Source organism: Leucopleurus acutus (genome assembly GCF_964270905.1).
Source record: "Leucopleurus acutus genome assembly, chromosome: 1".
Taxonomy (NCBI): Eukaryota; Metazoa; Chordata; class Mammalia; order Artiodactyla; family Delphinidae; genus Leucopleurus; species Leucopleurus acutus.
The window spans coordinates 54,761,513-54,782,099 of NC_139142.1; the positions used below are offsets into that span (position 1 = coordinate 54,761,513).

At 35.1% G+C, this 20,587-nt stretch overlaps 1 protein-coding gene across 1 annotated transcript; it reads left to right on the forward strand.

The window, feature by feature from the left end:
- Nucleotides 1-239: 239 nt before the first annotated feature.
- FSCB (fibrous sheath CABYR binding protein) lies at nucleotides 240-11,642 on the forward strand (the record flags this gene model as incomplete). The annotated part of the gene is given in 6 exon segments (XM_082837041.1): nucleotides 240-250; nucleotides 9,774-10,131; nucleotides 10,133-10,205; nucleotides 10,208-10,219; nucleotides 10,640-10,732; nucleotides 10,735-11,642. Coding segments are annotated over 6 exon segments (1,455 nt in total).
- Between the last annotated feature and the right edge of the window lie 8,945 nt (nucleotides 11,643-20,587).

Consider the following 20,587-nt stretch of genomic DNA (forward strand, 5'->3'; position numbering starts at 1 on the left):
AATAGAGGTGAGAGACCAAAAATGCTGTCTGAACTCAACCCCACTGAAACAACGGGCTGGATAATTTTTAAGAGATTGGTTGGGTGAATTTTAGGCCATCTATGATTCTTAAATCTTCATGACAGGGGATAGCTTTACAACTTGGAGCAAGGCACCCACTGCTCACCAAAGCTAGGCTACTACCCTCCCATGGAAGCTAAAAGAGGCACCATCTTCTTTGACGAATGCATTAAAAAAGGATGGCTCCCAGGTACTCAAGAAAGACAGCCCTGAATTGTAAAATTGGCAAGAGTCTTTAAAAGATTTACATTTCAAAGAGGCAGGGGAAACATTTTCAAAGTTTTCTAAAGAAACTACTCTAAGAAAATGGAGGTCAGAGACTTAGAGTCAGGAGGAAACTTGTCTAAAATTTAGTCAAGCTGAGGGGAGCATTAAGGCCATCTTGGTCATACACTTTTGACTTCTCTCCTCTTTTAATATTTCTTTGATCCCATCCAGTTCAATCCCTTTACTTTGTGCATCTCTCTACCCCCCAATGAAAACTTCCATACATTGTCAATATTTTGATAGCCTGCTACATCCATCTCTTTGCTTTAACTGATGATGTAACTTTCCTTGTAACCTTCTTTAATGGAGGCCCCTTGTTTCCTCAAACCACAAGCACCTTGGGATGGGGAGGAGGAGCCCATGACTGCTTTGATTGTTCCCTTAACTGTTATACAAAATGTATTTACTTATTGATGATCTTACTAACAGACTGTGGCAAAATCTATTGCTTCTTGTTCCTGTGCTTGATCGACTTCCCTAATACTTCTGAAAATCACTGAAATCATTGGCTTCAGACTTGGAGTTATTATCCTTATTCCTTGTACTTGGGTCACTCAGTGTTAAATTTCAATGTCTAACCTCAAAATTCCTTGGATTCCTCAAATTTAGAGACTTGCACCTTATTTCTACCCCAATCATATCCTTGACTTTATTGTAAGCGAACATTACTTTTCCTTTTTTAATCTTAAATTATAGCTTCCCACCCTCTCACCACTTGTTCCTATCTTTTCCATTTTCTCATTCCTTTGCTCCCACTATGCTTGTTCATTGAGCTTCAGTCCCTAGTCCCTTTTATTTTTTCCTTACACCTCAGTTTATACCTGTCTTAACTTCCTATCATATTTGGCCTTAGGTTGTAGTTAACCCCTTTGATCCTTTTCACTCTTTGCTCCACTACCCTAGCAAACCCAAAAAACTTGCATCAATCAAACTCCTACTCTTCTATAAATTTGTGCATAGGTTGCTGAACACAGTTGAAAAAAATTTAAAATATCTTGGCTATTATGAATAATGCTGAAATGAACATGGGAATGTAGATATCTCTTCAAGGCAGTGATTTCATTTCCTTTGGATATATCCAGAAGTGAGATTACTGGATCATACGGTAATTCTATTTTTAATTTCTTGAGGAACCTCAATATTATTTTCATAATGGCTGTATCAGTTTACAATCCCACCAACATTGTGAAAGAGTTCCCGTTTCTCCATATCCTCTCCAGCATTTGCTACCTCGTCTTTTTGAGAATAGACATCCTAACAGGTATAAGGTAATGTCTCCCTGTGCTTTTTATTTGCATTTCGCTGATGATAAGTGGTTTTTAGAAAAATTGAAGTGTAGTTGATTTACAATGTTGTATTAGTTACAGGTGTATGGCAAAGTGATTCAGTTATACATATATATATATATATATATATATATATATACACATATGTATATTTATATTCTTTTTCAGCTTCTTTTCCCTTATGAGTTATTACAAAATATTGAGTATAGTTCCCTGTGTTGTACAGTAGGTCCTTGTTGGTTGTCTATTTTATATATAGTAGTGTGTATATGTTAATCCCACACTTATCCCTCTCCCTTTCCCCTTTGGTAACCATAAGTTTGTTTTCTATGTCTGTGGGTCTATTTCTGTTTTGTAAGTTCACTTGTATAATTTTTTTTAGATTCCACATGTAAGTGATATCATATGGTATTTGTCTTTCTCTGTATGACTTACTTCACTTAGTATGATAATCTCTAGTCCATCCATGTTGCTGCAAATGGCATTATTTCATTTTTTATGGATGAGTAATATCCCATTGTATATATATATATAAAATGGAATATATACACACACACACACACACACACACACACACACACACACATATACACACTACGTCTTCTTTATCCATCCATTTGTTGATGGACATTTAGGTTGCCTCCATGTTTTGGCTATTGTAAACACTGAAGTGCCTGTATCTTTTTGAATTATGGTTTTCTCTGGATATATGCCTAGGTGTGGGATTGTAGGATCCTATGGTAGCTCTATTTTTAGTTTTTTAAGGAACCTCTATACTGTTCTCCATAGTGGCTATATCAATTTACATTCCCACCAACAGTGTAGGAGGGTTCCTTTTTCTCCACACCTTCTCCAGCATTTATTATTTGTAGACTTTTTGATGATGGCCATTCTGACTGGGGTGTGAGGTGATACCTCATTGTAGTTTTGATTTGCATTTCTCTATAATTAGTGACACTGGGCATCTTCTCATATGCCTTTTGGCCATCTCTATGTCTTCTTTGGAGAAATGTCTATTTAGAGCTTCTGCCCATTTTTTGATTGGGTTGTTTGTTTTCTTGATATTGAGCTGCACGAGCTGTTTGTATATTTTGGAGATTAATCCCTTGTTGGTCTTATCATTTGCAAATATTTTCTCCCATTCTGTAAGTTGTCTCTTCACTTTGTTTATGGTTTCCTTTGCTGTGCAAAAGCTTTTAAGTTTAATTAGGCCCCATTTGTTTATTTTTGTTTTCATTTCCATTTCTCTAGGAGACAGATCCAAAAAGATACTGCTTACCTGTTGACCACTTGTATGTCCTGTCTGGAAAAATGTTATTAAAGTACTTTGCTCTAGTTTAATTGGGTTATTTTTTGTTTGTTTGCTTTTTGGTTTTCTGCTACTAAGTTGTATGAGTTCTTTACATAATTTTAATATTAATCCCTGATTCAATAAACTGTTTGCATACATTTTTTCCCATTCCATAGGTCACCTTTTCATTTTATTGATGGCTTCTTTTGTCGTGTAGAAGCTTTTTAATTTGATGTAGCTCCACCTGTTTATTTTTGCATTTTTTCTTTTGCTTTTGGTATCAAATCCAAAAAAATCATTGCCAAACCAATGTCAAGGATCTTGATCTCCATGTTTTCTTCTAGGAGTTTCATGGTCTCAGGTCTTATGTTCATCTTTAATCTATCTTAAGTTAATTTTTGTGAGTGTAATTTTGGAATATAGGGGTCCAATTTTTTTTTTTGCATGTGAATATTTAGTTTTTCCAACACCACTTACTAAAGAGACTACCCTTTCCCCACTGTGTATTCCTGGTGCCTTGTCAAAAATTAACTGGTCATATATCTTTAGGCTTATTTCTGGGCTCTCTATTCTGCTCCATTGATCTATTTATCTTTTTTTTATGTCAATCCCACAGTGTTTGATTACTATGACTTTTTAGTATAGATTGAAATCATGAAGTTTGACACCTCCACCTCTGTTCTTTCTTAAGAGTGCTTTGGCTATTTTGGGTCTTTTGTGGTTCCAAATGAATTTTAGCATTGTTTTTTATATTTCCATGAAAAATGCCTTTGGAATTTTTATAAGGATTGCATTGAAGCTATAGATGGCCTTGCATGGTATAAACATTTTAACAATATTAATTCTTCTAGTCTGTGAACATGGAATGTCTTTCCATTTATTTGTGTCTTCTTAAGTTTCTTTCATCAACTCCTTATAGTTTTCAGTGTACAGATCTTTCACCTCTTCAGTTAAATTTATTCCTAAGTATATTATTGTTGATGCAATTATAAAAAGGGATTATCTTCTTAATTTCACTTTCTAATAGTTATTGTATAACAATGCAACTGATTTTTGTATGTTGATTTTTCTTCATTCTGAAACTTTCCTGAATTTTTAAATTAGTTTTAACAAGGTTTTCTTGGTGGCATCTTTAGGGTTTTATATATAAAATATTTCATCTGCAAACAGAGACAGTTTTATTTCCTCTTTTCCAATTTGAATGCTGTTTATTTCTTTTTCTTGTTTAATTGCTTTGGCTAGTACTTCCAGTACTATGTTGAATAGAAGTGGTGAGAGTGAGCATCCTTGTCTTTTTCCTGATATTAGAACAACAACTTTAGCTTTTTACTGTTGAGTATATTATTAGCTTCATATATGGCCTTTATAATGTTGAGGTATTTTTCATCTATACCTAATTTGTTGAGTGCTTTTATCATGGAAATATGTTTTTTTAAAGTTTTTTTTTGTTTGTTTTTAAATGCTTTTCTGCATCTTTATCCTTCATTTTGTTAGTGTGCTGTATCACATTTCTTGATTTGCATGTGTTGAACCATCCTTGCATTCCAGAGGTGAATGCCATTTGATCATGATGTGTTATCCTTTACACATGCTGTTGAATTCAGGTTGCTAATATTTTGTTAAGAATTTTTGCTTATATGTTCATCAGGGATATTGGCCTGTAATTTTCATTTCCTATAGGGGCCTTGACAAGCTTTGGTGATAGGGTTATACTGACCTCATAAAAATAAACTTGGAATTGTTCTCCTGTCTTAAATTTTTTGGAAGACTTTGAGAGAATTGATATTAATTCCCCTTTAAATGTTTGATAGAATTCACCAGTGAAGCCATCTAGTTCTGTGCTTTTCTCTGTTTGGAGGTTTTTAATTACTGATTCAATCTCCTTGTCTGTTCATATTTTCTATTTCTTCATGATTCAGTCCTGGTAGGTTTTATTTTTCTACTAATCTAGTCATTTCTTCTAAGTTATCCAATTTGTTGGTGTAAAATTATTTATAGTAGTCTCTTATGATCCTTAGTATTTCTATGTATAAGTTGTAATCTCTCCTCTTTTATTTCAGATTTTATTTGAATCTTCTCTTTTTTTCTCAGCCTAACTAGAAGTTTGTCACTTTTGTTTATCTTTAAAAAAATCATCTTAGTTTCATTAATTTTTTTATTGTATTTCTAGTCTTTATTTCTGCTCTGATTTTTCTTATTTTCTTTCTTCTGCTATCTTCGTATTTATTATTCTTTTACTAGTTGTTGAGGTGTAAAGTTAGGTTGTTTGAGATCTTCCTTTTTTGATGTAGGTGTTTATTGCTATATATTTCCCCCTTGGAACTTCTTTTGTTGCATCCCATAATTTTGGTATGTTGTATTTCCATTTTTATTTATCTCAAGATATTCTTAATCTCCCTTTTGATTTCTTCTTTGACCCATAGGTTGTTCAGTAGTATGATATTTAATTTCCATATATTTGTGAATTTTGCTGTTATCTTCTTGTACTTGATTTCTAATTTCATACCATTGTGGTTAGAAAGATGCTAGATATCATTTCAATTTTCATAAATTTTTAAAGACTAGTTTTGTTAGATAACATATGGTCTCTCTTGGAGAATGTTCCAAGTATGCTTGAGGAGAATGTTTATTTTGCTGCTGTTGGAAGGAATGTTCATATATGTCTGTTAGGTCCATCTGTTCAAAAGTGTAATTCAACTCCAATGTTTTCTTATTAATTTTCTATCTGGATTATATACCCATTAATGAAAGTGATATAATCAAGTTCCCTACTATTATTGTATTGCTGTCTACTCATCCCTTCAAATCTCTTAATATTTGCTTTTTATATTTAGGTGCTCTGATATTAGGTTCATAAGTATTTACAATGGTTATGTCCAAAATAACAATACCATAGAGTCTCTAAATCAGTGCACCATCAGGCTGTTATCTATTTCTTCAAGAACATCTCTAAAATGATTTCCTTTGTTTGCTTTGCCTTTCTTCTTGCCACAGCAGATTTCTTATAGTTCCTAGAACATGGCATTTCTTCCTACTGGTACTCCTTTGGATACTTTCTCAATTAGATGCTATCTACTATAAACCCTTTCTGGTCCTATTATTCTAGGTAAAGTATATTCCCCCTTAACTAATTAAAATTATTTTCACAAATTTTTTACTTATTTATTTAGTTTCTCCCACTAGACTGTGAGAGTCATAAAGACAGGATACAATGTCTTTTTGTATTCTGTTGTTTCCCTAACATGTAGGAATTGTCCCTGGAATAGATAGGTGTTCAGTAAATATTTCTTGAGGGAATAAATATTTCCAAAAATTAAATAAATTTCTTGGAAGCAGAATTGTTGGCACATGGTATGCATGTTTCAGGAACTTTTGATATTTACTTTCAAATTCTCCAGAATAAAGATTGTATCAATTTAAACTCCTGTCAGTAATGTAGGAGACCATCCATTTAATAATACTCTCATTTTTTTAAGGGAGGGGAGATTACCTTTAAAATAATCTTTGCTAATTTTACATTGATATTATTTTAATTTTAGAAGTAAAGTGGATCTCTTTTAATATTTATTGGTCAGTTATTTTTCCTCTATACGTTTTCTATCCATGTTCTTAAAATTTTTTCTATTGTGTTATTTTTATATTGATTTTCTAAAATCTTTTAGTGTATTAAGTATAGCTCTTTGTCTGTGATATTTTACACTTATTTTTTCTTTTTCTTTTACTGCAATTTAATTTTTAAACTTTATAATTCACAGAAATTTTAGTGTTTTATCACTTCTATTTCCCACCCTTCCACTGAAATTGCTCTTACTCAAATTACCAATGACCTTGTAGTTGTCATAGCCAATGGACATTTTTCAGATTTCATCTTATTTGATCTAGTCAGTTTAGAACAAAGCAATATAGATCACAGTTTAGATATTTAGTCTACATTGATTTGAAATATCTCTGCTATCTAAATCATAGTTTTCAAAGTCATTATAATTATAAATGAAATTAAGTACCAGTCAGCAAATTTGTTTTTGGTAAAATTAAATGCAAGTTATCAGAGAGAGGCCTTTCAGCAAATCCCTCTGGTTTTATGATTGTAGAAATAGGTCAAACATTGTATAAAACTAAATGCCAAACCTGAGTCAGAAATAAAGAAACTAGTCCTAGAGATTGAGAGAGTCAGAACTACAGCATGTCAGGTGGGAGTAAAAAACATGGGGCTCTGAAATGTTGTATTGTTTTCCTCAGGCTGCCATAAGAAAGTACCAAAAACTAGGTTAAAACAACAGAAATGTATTCTAGTTCTAGAGGCTTAAAGCCCCCAGATCAAGGCATTAGCAGGGTTATACTCCCTCCAAAGCCTCTAAAGGAGGATCCTTCATTGCCTCTTTCAGCTTCTGGTAATCCTAGGTGTTCCTTGCTTTGTGGCAGCATAACTGTAATCTCAGACTCCATCTTCATATGGCCATCTTCTCTATGTGTCTTTTTGTGTCCAAAGTTTCCTCTTTTTAGGATACCATCTTACCCTGATTACATTTACAAAGACCCTGTTTCCAAATAAGGTTACATTCAGAGGTACTGCAGGTTAGGACTTCAACATATCTTTTGGGGATACACAATTGATCCCACAACAGATGTGAACCAAGTAAAGGGGAGAGAGCTTAATCATGTGAGATTTCCTAAACAAGGGTTAAAACACCTAACCCAAAATTGATCAGACAGATTGAATAATGTAATTGTTGGTTAGATTAGTGGGACAAAAGGAGCATTTCTGGATCTTAAAAAATATGATGAGAAATTGCTTTATGAAGTCCCTCATAATTCTATTTGGGATATCAAGTAAATTTTTAATTGATTGATTATTTAGGAATGCTAATTTGCCTCTATGAATAAGCTAGTAGCAATAGGCTATTTACTTTGATAGTTTGGTGTGTAATTAAGAAAGATCAAGTTCTTATTTCTTGGAGGGGAAAACAAAAATAGCAAGAATTGGAAAATGAATTTATGTCTATGGAAAAGTTGGCAAAATCTTATTTAAGTTAATGCAGCAAAATTAATCCAGTACATGAAATGTTATATTAACCCAATTAAGGCAATGTTGGTTTGACATTTATTTCTTCTTATGAGTTGGCCCAAAATAGACTTTGAAGATACCACATAATAGACTTTGAAGATACCACATAATGTCATAAACTTGATTGCAAAATACACATGCAATGTTTGACAGATACAATTGAGAGGAACACTAGACCACAAAGTGGTTGATAAACAACCTAGGTTTCAAACTACAGCAGGTCTGATGAAAACTTACGCCAATACTTTTGTAAAATGACTATTGTTTTACTTCACTTTATTAAATCTTAGATAAAACATAGTGGAGCAGAATAGACAAAAATGAAAGCAGAGCAAGTGGAGATGTAGGACAAGCAGTATGGTTTCTAATCACATTCCTCCAATTACACCCAACAAATATTCACCTATCCCTGAATAGAGAAACAGGATGCTTTAGGGACTGGGTCAAAGAATGTGTAAAGTGCTTATTTATTTGGCTAAGATTACCTAACTACAATTATGACTAATGCAGGTCAGACAAAGGGAATTATTCAATGATGCTTTTATATTTCATGGGGACAATAAAGCATAAAGAAATTTAAAAATATTCCTAGGTTAATGAAGTCATAATAATTGTTTAGGTATGTTTATTATATTGTCTCTTGTGACTACATTTTTTAAAGGCTATTTTTCTATTTAACTGTCCTTAGACTAAAGGAATATGTTTTTGCACATCTTTTGACCAATCTCCATCTTTCTAGTAAAATTTTTGTGTGATGTATGTTAAAGTTTTTTTTTTTATATTTTAAATCTATTATAATTCCATTTGCAGTCTTCTTAACTGGGATTTCTCTTTTTCAAAGCTTCAATTAAAAGTTTTCATCTTCACTGGGGAATTCATTCCCATGTGGTTATTCAGCAGAGTATATAGTGACTGCATCAAAAATTGCATTTTATTTCACTTGACATATCTTTACACTCAATATTCTTTTATTTGACAAACTTGGGTGGAACGATTTTCTGAAATAGTTGAAAATTAAAATATCTCAAGTTGTTTGAGAAGGCAAACATGCCATATATATACACACATTGATAGTAGGCTCTTGTGGTTACTGAATACTAAGGACATAAGGAAGGAACTTACATGGGTACAGACCTCAGAACTCAAGTTTTTCAAACAATATTAACTTTCCATCAAATTATATAAACATATATTGATAGAACAATGCCACACATACGTTACCAGTTGTTTTCTCCAACAATTGAAAATAGGCTGCAGAATTCTGAATTCAGCATTATAACGGTCTTTGACAGTAGGATGAAATAGACAGAATTGGAAGTTCAAAAGCATCAACTCCAACTACAAGAAAGCAGCATTACTGGAGTTTACTTCATATTCCTCTGCTAGACAAACACTTTTTTCAACTTGCTGTTTCAAACTGTAGATCTCTCACTTGTGGCCAGCATCCATGAGTGTTTACCGGGTTAAAAAGTTCTGGGTATACCATTGATGGAACCTTGTAGGGACAATTGGCAGTGATGTCATAGACCTGTAGGGAAACTTCTAGAAGTTATATTTAGTCATACCAGAGACTAAACAGGAAAGATGCTTACTAAGTGAGGTGGGATCCAACAAGAGTGTAGTACAGAATGCAATAATTTATGAATTACTTTTTTCTGAGGTAGTTCAACAGAACAACACTTAATGAGGAAGGCAAAGGCTTAACTATCTGGTAAATTTGTCATTCTTGATGATTAATTACTTGAAGATTGATAAGTTTGAAGGGAGCAGGGAGGCAAGAAATTTGAAAGAGAAGATGACCCAGCCAACCAATGGTAGATAAATCCCAGCAGACTGAAGTGACAGAGAAAAAAAAACACTTGCCTATACCACAATCATCTGGCCCCAAAGGTACCCTTAGTATTGGTAATATTCCTGGAAGCAAATTCAACTATGAATGTCATAGAGTATCTTCTCAACTTCAGCAAACTTGGACAAAGGGAAAGCATGTACATGATATGACTGATAAATCTCTGCAGACAGAAACTACTGCAGAAGAGAAAGAAGAAGAAATCAAGTCAGTTTGTGAAACAGTGGTACCTGAAGAAAAGCCAGCTATTGGAGAAGCAGCCCCTGAATTTCCAGAGAGTGTTCAGGAAGTAGAAATTCCACCAAGCAGACAGACACTCAGTTCAACTCAAAACAGACAGATCCCAGCAGACCAGTTGTACTGGAGACTGGACAATGATGAACATTCCTTAAAAAGAAAAAGTAGGGCTTCCCTGGTGGCGCAGTGGTTGGGAATCTGCCTGCCAATGCAGGGGACATGGGTTCAAGCCCTGGTCCGGGAAGATCCCACATGCCGTGGAGCAGCTAAGCCCATGGGCCACAACTACTGAACCTGCGCTCTAGAGCCCACGAGCCACAACTACTGAGCCCACGTGCCACAACTACTGAGGCCCGCGCACCTAGAGCCCATGCTTAGCAACGGGAGAAGCCACCGCAATGAGAGGCCCACACACCGCAATGAAGAGTAGCCCCCACTCGCCGCAACTAGAGAAATCCCGCTCACAGCAACAAAAAAAAACCACCCAACTCAGCCAAAAATAAATAAATAAATAGATAGATAAGTTAAAAAAAAAAATCAAGCTTCACAGCACATAATAAAAAAGAAAAAAACAAAAGAAAAAGTAGACAAGGAAGAGCAGACAAACTTTAGTGAATCAGAAATAGTGGTTATTGGCTGGACAAGTAATCCGTTTTCAAAGTCAAAGGAAGGTGCACAGAAACACAATCCTCAGGGAAGATTTTTGTTACTGAACATCCTGAATTTCAACCCACAACAAGTAACAACGAAGAAATTAGGCAGCAAAGTATTAACAGAGTTTTATCTATTCCACCAACCAAAAATGATGCTCCAGTACTTTTAGAAGATGGGAAAGATGTTCCAGCTGAAGTACAGTCTCCCGCTGCAGAAGAGAGCTCTGCTGAAGTGCAACTTCCACTAGCTGAGGAGATTACTGCAGAAGAGGTTTCTGCTGAAGTTCAGCCTCCAGCAGCTGAAGAGGCTCTTGTTGAAGTACAGCCTTCCCCAACAGAAGAGGCTCCTGGAGATGAGGCTCCTGCTAAAGTAGAGCCCACCTCAGCTGAAGAGACTCTTTTAAAAGAGCCTCCTGCTGAAGTTCAGCCTTCAGCAGCTGAAGATGCTCCTACACAAGAGGTCCCAGAACTTCAAATTTCACCAGCTGTGGAGTCCCCTGCAGAAGAGGCCCCAGCTGAACTTCAACCTCTACCAGCAGAGGAGGCTTCTGCAGAGGAGGCCCCTGCTGAATTTCAGCTTCCATCAACTGAAGAAACTACTTCGGAAATGTTCTCTGTTGACAAACAGTCTTCACTAGCTGAAGAGTCCTTTATTACACAAATCTCTGTAAAAGAAACCTCTGCTGAAGTTCTGCTTCCACCATCTGAGCAAACATCTGCAGATGAAGCTCTGGTAGAGAATGTGTCTAGGGTTTATCAGTCTCCCCAGGCAGCGGACGTCCTGGTGGTAAAATTAGGATCAGGGGTTTTGGAAGATAAGCCAAAATCTGAAGAGCCTTTAGAATGGGATACAGTTCCTGAAGATTCATCTGACACCAAGAATGAAGAGGTTTTGATTAAAATAAAGGGTGTCATCCATATAGAACTGGAATAGGGGCCTCCTCCTCAGCTGTAGTCAGGTCTTAACTAAGCTAGCAATCAAGACAGGCGGCTCTGGGAAGTACATACTTTAGAAAAGGGTAGGTGCTTGCAGGTAGCTTTGTGAAGAGGGAAGTGAAAGGAAATCCCAGCATGTGGACTGCAGTTTGGAAAATGAGCAATAACAACTAGTGATTTAAAATTACTATGCTATTTTTATTCAAATCTAAAGTGTATAAAATATCTGTTTTTTTTTTGTTTTTTTTGTTTTTTTTTGTTTTTTTGCGGTACGCAGGCCTCTCACTGTTGTGGCCTCTCCCGTTGCAGAGCACAGGCTCCGGACGTGCAGGCTCAGCGGCCATGGCTTACGGGCCCAGCCGCTCCGCGGCATGTGGGATCTTCCCGGACCGGGACACAAACCCGTGTCCCCTGCATCGGCAGGCGGACTCTCAACCACTGCGCCACCAGGGAAGCCCTAAAATGTCTATTTTGAAATGAAGTAAGTTTATAATTGAAATAAATAAAATATACTTTCTACACTAAACCTTGTTGACAAGGGTAAAATATTCTCTTCACCCATTTTGTTTTTCTCTCTACGCGTAGCTTGTAGTGGAAAAGACTTATTCTTTTCTACAGTTGTCTCATCTACTTTAAATTCCTTGAGTTTCAGTCACACATCTAAAGTCATGGAGTATTTTCTTTCTCTTTATTATGATTCATCATGTCTCTTATTCTCTTTCCATTTGATTCCTTCTGTGGAAAGCATTTTTTTCCTGTTTTCACTCCAATCTTCTTTTTTTTTTTTTTTTTTTTTTTTGTGGTTTGTGGGGCTCTCACTGTTGTGGCCTCTCCTGTTGCGGAGCACAGGCTCCGGACGTGCAGGCTCAGCGGCCATGGCTCACAGGCCTAGCCGCTCCATGGCATGTGGGATCTTACCTGACCGGGGCACGAACCCATGTCCCCTGCATCGGCAGGCTGACTCTCAACCATTGCGCTACCAGGGAAGCCCCACTCCAATCTTCTTGAACATTTTACATTTCACTGTCTGGATAGGGACACATTTCCTTTGTAAAAATCTTCATTTCGATGAAGATAACTATGGATGAAGTATTTTAAAAGGTGTGTAATCATAAAGAAAAATACACTGAGATGGCCTTGAGGGCATATTCTTATTTATCTTTGTTTCCTTCCAATTTTATTGAGATATAATTGACATACAGCACTGTATAAGTTTAAAGTGTATAGCATGATGATCTCACTTACATACATCATGAAATTATTATCACAATAAGTTTAGTCAACGTCCATCACCTCATAAAGATATAACATTTTAAAAAACAAAAAAATTTTTTCCTTGTGATGAGAGCTCAGGATTTATTTTCTTAACAACTTCCAGAAATAATATACAGTGATGTTAATTATATCATGTTGTACTTCATGTCCCTGGTACTTATAATATAACTGGAAGTTTTTAGTTTTGACCATCTTTATCTAGTTCCCCCTTACCCCACATTCCGCCTCTGGTAACCAGAAATCTGATCTCTGTTTCTAATCAGTTTGTGTGTTTGTTTTGTTGGGCGGCTTTGAAAATATAACTGACTTACAAGACTATGTTAGTTCTTGGTATACAACATAGTGATTCAATATTTCTATACATTATAAAATGATCATCACGGTAAGTCTAGTTACCATCTGTCACCATACAAAGATATAACATAATTATTGACTATATACCCCACACTGTGCATTTCATACCTGTGACTCATTTATTTTATACCTGGAAGTTTGTACCTGTTAATCTCCCTCACCTATTTCTCTCATTCCCCCAATACCCTCCCCTCTGCAACCACCTGTTTGTTCTCTGCATCTGTAACTCTGTTTTTGTTTTGTTTATTCATTTTTTTAAAAAATTCTTTTATTTTTAATTGAGATATAGTGGGTGCACAATATTATATAAGTTTCAGATGTACAATACTGATTCACAGTTTTTAAAGGTTATAGTCAATTTATAGTTATTATAAAATATTGGCTATATTCCCTGCATTGAACAACATATCCCTGTAGCTTATTTTATCCATAGCAGTTTGTACGTCTTAATCCCCCACCCTTATCTTGCCCCTCTGCACTTCCTTCTCCCCACTGGTAACCAATAGTGTGTTTTCAACATTTGTGAGTCTTCCTTTTTTGTTATATTCGCTAGTCTGTTTTATTTTTCAGATTCCATCTATAAGTGATCATACAATTTTGTCTTTCTCTGTCTGACTTATTTCACTTAGCACAATACCCTCCAAGTCCATCCATGTTGCTGCAAATGGCAAAAATTTTATATGTATATAACACATCTTTATCCATTCATCTGTTGATGGACATTGAGGTTGCTTCCATATCTTGGCAATTATAAATACTGCTACTATGAAAATTGGAGTGCATGTATCTTTTTGAATTAGTGTTTTTGTTTTTTCAGACATATACCCAGGAATGGAATGGCTGGGTCATATGGTAGCTCTATTTGTAGTTTTTTTTTGTTTGTTTCTTTTTTGTGGTACATGGGTCTCTTACTGCAGTGGCCTCTCCCGTTGCAGAGCACAGGCTCCGGACACGCAGGCTCAGCGGCCATGGCTCACTGGCCCAGCCGCTCCATGGCATGTGGGATCCTCCCGGAGCAGGTGACAAACCTGTGTCCTCTGCATCGGCAGGCAGACTCTCACCCACTGCGCCACCAGGGAAGCCCCTATTTGTAGTTTTTAAGAAACTTTCAAAATATTTTCCACAGTGGCCGCACCAATTTACATTCCCACCAACAATGTATGATTATTCTCGTTTCTCCATATCCTCACCAACATTTGTTATTTGTGTTCTTTTTGATGACAGTCATTCCGACAGGTGTGAGGTGATTTCTTATTGTGGTTTTGATTTGCATTTCCCTTGATTAGCAATGTTCAGTATCTTTTCATGTGCCTGTTGGCCATCTGCACGTCCTCTTTAAAAAAATGTCTATTCAGTTCTTCTGCCCCTTTTTCAGTCAGGCTGTTTGGTTTTTTTGATGTTGAGTTGTATGAGCTGTTTATATATGTTGGATATTAACCCCTTATTGATCATATCACTTGAAAATATTTTCTCCCAATCAGTAAGGTGTCTTTTCATTTAGTCAATGGTTTCCTTTGCTATGCAAAAGTTTTTAAGTTTAATTAGGTCCCATTTGTTTATTTTTGCTTTTATTCCCTTTGCTTTAGGAGACAGATCCAAAAAATATATTGCTACAATTTATGTCAAAGAGTGTTCTGCCTTTGTTTTCTTCTAGGAGTTTTATGGTTTCTGGTCTTACATTTAGGTCTTTAATCCATTTCGAGCTTATTTTTTGTATGTGGTGATAGAGAATGTTCTAATTTCATTCTTTTACATGCATCTGTTCAGTTTTCCCAGAAACCACTTATTGAAGAGACTGTCTTTTCTCCATTGTATATTCTTGCCTCCTTTGTAGTAGATTAATTGACCATAAGTGTGTGGGTTTATTTCTGGGTTCTGTATTCTGTTCCACTGATCTATGTGTCTGTTTTAGTGCCAGCACCATACTGTTTTGATGACTGTAGCTTTGTAGTATAGTCTGAAATCAGGGAGTATGTTTCCTCCAGGTATGTTCTTTTTTCTCAAGATTCTTTTAGCTATTTGAAGTCTTGTGTATCCATATAAATTTTAGAATTATTTGTTCTAGTTCAGTGAAAAATGCCCTTGGGGATTGCATTGAAACTTTAAATTGCCTTGGGTAGTATGGTAATTTTAACAATATTAATTCTTTCAATTTGTGAGCATAGTATGTCTTTCCATCTGTTTGTGTTATCTTTCATTTATTTTTATTAGTGTCTTTACCAAGTCCAGGTTTTTACCTCCTTAGGAAGGTTTATTCCTAAGTATTTTATTCTTTTTAATGCAACTGTGAATGAAATTGCTTCCTTAATTTCTCTTTCTTATAGTTCATTGTTAGTATATAGAAATGCAGCAGATTATATATATAAATTTTGTATCCTGCCACTTTACCAGGTTCATTGATGAGCTCTAGTAATTTTCTTGTGGCATCTTTAGGATTTTCTATGTATAGTTTCATATCATCTGCAAACAGTGACAGTATTACTTCTTCCTTTCCAGCTTGGATTACTTCTATTTCTTTTTCTTGTCTGATTGTTATGGATAGGACTTCCAATACTATGTTGAATAAAATTGGGGAAAGTGAGCATCCTTGTTTCATTCCTGATCTTAGAGGAAATGCGTTCAGCTTTTGCCCATTGAGTATGATGTTATCTGTGGGCTTGTCATATATGGCCTTTATTATATTGAGGTATGTTCCATCTATACCTTCTTTGTTGAGAGTTTTTAACATGAATGGATGGTGAATTTTGTTTGAAGCTCGTTTTGCATCTATTGAGGTAATGATATGATATTTTTCCTTCAACTTGTTAATATGGTATATTACATGGACTGTTTTGTGAATATTGAATCATCCTTGCAACCTCAGGATAAATCTTCTATTTATTTTAAATTTTATTTCAACTTAGAATGTGATGAGTCCTTTGGAAGCCTGGCTTATGTTTTTTGTACTCTAAACTTTGATGAAGAGAAACTTATAATAAAGTTAAATTACTATAGTATAAGCTATTAACATTTTTAAAGAGTAATTATGGATTATTTTAAGATGTCTGTTATTAACGGATGTCTTGGTTTCTATGGTTATGGCAACTTTTTGTCTAGCTACAATTTAGTTGCAATGTGCTGAAGTATTGAGATGATTCTCTTAAAAATGTTTAATTTGGTTACTGTATTTATGTGTTCAGTGAAAACTCTAGATTGAAAATTCCAAAACTTGTTGCATTTTCATGTCCTTTAATTGTGGTATTTTTCATATTCTTTATTATATCTATAACCAAGAACATGTGATATTTTTAAGTGAGTTTCTCATAGTTTTATAAAAATTTATGTAAGCATACTTTTTTTTCATACTTGCCAGATTCAAGATTGAGAAACATTATTCTAGACTGCTTGAAAATAAGGTTTGATTTTCGGTATTTCCAAGACCTTTTTATTTTATTATTTTATTTTTTTTCAGTAACACTATTTTTTTCCAAAAGAATTTTCATCTCCCACAGTTTTACGTAGAATACCTAAATGATCTCACATTAGGAAATTACCATCTTAGCTGAAATTACTGATGCTGTTTCTACTGTCAAGTGCTAAAACAAAAGGCTTTCCCATCATTTCCATATTTTGTCTACTATTCTTTACTCATATCTTTCTTGTTAAAGTAGTAAAGAGGCTGCAACATAGCCTAATTTTCTTTGTAGAATATTTCTGATTATCTGAGCATTTCAGTGACTGAGAGTACCTGATTTGCCTATCACAACCTCAGATTCACTGTACCGTGGGAATTGTGAATACATTCAGGAAGAATTGAAATTTGTTGTTGAGGATCTTGACTGAGATGCAGAGTTTCCTTGGTCCAGCTGGACACTGCCACTGTATTAGAGATTATGTCTGTCCTGTTAACTAAATGTTTTTTCAATAATGTCTGGTATATTTGCTGAATCCATGAAATGTTTACCAGCCACGTGGTCTCTTGCATTTTCAGTCTCTGTACTTGTAATATGAGGACATGGAGACAGAATCAGTTATGATCCTCTCTTAATATACTTTTTTTTTCCTTTTTAAAAATTTTTTATTTCATATTGGAGTAGAGTTGATTTGCAATGTTGTGCTAGTTTCAGGTGTACAGCAAAGAGATTCAGTTATACATATACATATATTTATTCTTTTTTCAGATTCTTTTCCCATATACATTATTACAGAGTATTGAGTAGAATTCCCTGTGCTATACAGTAGGTACTTGTTGATTATTTTATATATTGTAGCGTGTATACGTTAATCTCTAACTTCTAATTTATCCCTCCCCCTTTCCCCTTTGGTAACCATAAGTTTGTTTTCTAAGTCTGTGAGTCTGTTTCTCTTTTTTAAGTAAGTTCATTTGTATCTGTTTTTTTAGATTCCATGTATAAGTGATATCATGTGATATTTGTCTTTCTCTGTCTGACTTACTTCATTTAGTATGATAATCTCTAGTCCATCCATGTTGCTACAAATGGCATTATTTCATTCTTTTTTATGGCTAATATTCTATTGTATATATGTACCATGTCTGCTTTATCCATTGACCAGGTATCTCTGGCCTCAGGAAGACTTTAGGCTGCCTGTTTGCTCATGGGTGGGGCTGTGTTCCTGCCCTGTTGGTTGTTTGACCTGAGGAGTCCTAGCACTGGAGCCTACAGTATATTGGGTGGGGGCCAGGTCTTGGTGTCAAAATGACGGCCTCTGGGAGATCTCATGCCAATGAGTACTCCCCAGTGTGTCTGCTACCAGTGTCTTTGTCCTCACAGTGAGCCACAGCTGGCCCGTACCTCACCAGGAGACCATCCAAGACCAGCAGGTAGGTCTGGCCCAGGGTCCTATGTAGTCACTGCTTTTTGCCTAGGTCCCACTGTGCATGAGATCTTGTGTGCACCCTCCAGGGGTGGAGTTTCTCTTTCCCCCAGTCCTGTGGAGTTCCTGCAGTCAAGCCCCACTGGCCTTCAAAGCCAAATACCCTGGGGGCTCATCCTCCTGATTCCAGACCCCATAGACTGGTGAGCCTGATGTGGGGCTCAGAACTCTCCTTCCTGTGGAAGAAACTCTGTGATATAATTATCTTCCTGTTTGTGGGTTGCTCATCTGGCGGGTATAGGATTTGATTGCATCATGGACACGTCCCTCCTACTGTCTCATTGTGGCTTCTTTGTATTTAGATGTAGAATATATTTTTTGGTAGGTTCCAGTCTTTTTTGTCAACAGTTGTTCAGCAGTTAGTTGTGATTTTGGTGTTTTCATGAGAGGAGGCAAGCTCAAGTCCTTCTACTCCACCGTCTTGTTTCCAACCTCTAGGATCTTTTTATTTTATGTTTTCTGAAATACTTAAAATCCAGTAACACTTCTTTTTCTAAATTAGAAGAGTTTAAAAATGTTTATTTTAGTTTTTTTACTGTGACTTCTTTTCTTAAAACAATATTTTATTTACTTTTTTCCCTCCAGATTTATTGAGATATAATTGACATATAGCATTGTGTAAGTTTAATGTGTACAATGTGCTAATTTGATACATGTAATTTTGTGAAATAATTGCAACAATAAGGTTAGTTAATACATCTATCTCACATAATTATAATTTTTTGGGGGGTGGTGAGACAATTTAAGATCTACTCTCTTAGCAATTTCAAGTGTATTATGCAGTATTGTTAACTATACTCAACATTTTGTCCATTAGATCTTCAGAACTTACTCATCTTATAACTGAAAGTTTTACTCTTTAACCAACATCTCCCATTTCCTCTACCGCCCTAACCCCTAGCAATCACCATTCCACTCTCTATTGTTATGAATTTGTAGATTCTACATATTAGTGATATCATAAAATATCTGTCTTTTATATCTGACTTATTCCACTTAGCATAATGACCTCAGGAATGCCCATGTTGTTGCAAATGGTAGAATTTCCTTCATTTTGAAAGCTGAATAATATTTCATTGTATGTATGTATGTGTGTGTATGTATATATATATATATATATATACATATATATATACATATATATCACATTCTTCTTTATCCATTCATTCATTAGTGGACATTACACATATATATCACATCTTCTTTATCCATTCATTCATTAATGGACATTTAGGTTGTTTCTGGCTCCTGTGAATAATGCTGCTATGAACATGGGAATATAGATATTTCCTCAAGATAATAATTTTGTTTCCTTTGGATATGTACCCAGAAGCAGGATTGCTGGATCATATGGTAGTTCTATTTTTAATTTCTTGAGGAACTTCCATACAATTTTCATTATGACTGTACCAGTCTATGCTCCCAACAGTGTAAAAGGGTTTTCTTTTCACATCCTTTCCAGCATTTGTTATTACTTACCTTTTTGATAATAAACATTCTAACATGTATGAGGTGATATCTCATTGTGGTTTTAATGTTCATACCCTGATGATTAGTGATGTTGAGCACGTTTTCATGTACCTGCTGGCCATTTGTATGTCTTCTGTAAAAAAAGCTATTTAGGTCCTCTGACCATTTTAATTGGGTTATTAGGCTTTTTGCTATTGAGTTATTTGAGTTCCTTGTATATTTTGGATATTAACTTGTCATAAGATATGTGCTTTGCAAATATTTTCTCCCATTCCACAGGTTACCTTTTCATTTTGTTGATGGTTTCTTTTGCTGTGCAGAAGCTTTTAATTTGATGTAGTTCCACTTGTTTATTTTTGTTTGCACTGTCAAATCCAAAAAATCATTGCCAAGACCATTGCCAATGAGCTTAAGCTCTTTTCACCTAGGAGTTTTATGGTTTCTGGTCTTGTGTTCAAGTCTTTATTTTGAGTTAATTTTTTTGCATATGGTGTAAGTTAAGGGTCTAGTTTCATCACTTTGTGTGTGAGTTTACAATTTTCCCAACACTTTATTGAAAAGACTCTCATTTCCTCATTGTGTATTTTTGGTACCTTTATTGAAAATTAATTAACTATACATGCATTGGTTTATTTCTGGGCTCTTTATTCCATTGATCTGTGTGTTTGTTTTAATGCCAATAACATACTGTTTTGGTTATTATAGCTTTGTAGTATAGTTTGAAATTAGGAAGTGTGATGCTTCCATGTTTGTTCTCCTTTCTGAAGGTTGTTTTGGCTATTCGTGGTCTTCTGTGGTTCCATATGAATTTTAGGATTGTTTTTTCTATTTCTGTGAAAAATTCCATTGCAATTTTGATAGGGATTGTATTAAATCTATAGATGGTTTTGGATAGTAAGAATTTTTTAACAATATTAATTTTCCCCCTTCATGAACATGGAATATCTTTTAATTTATTTATACCTTCTT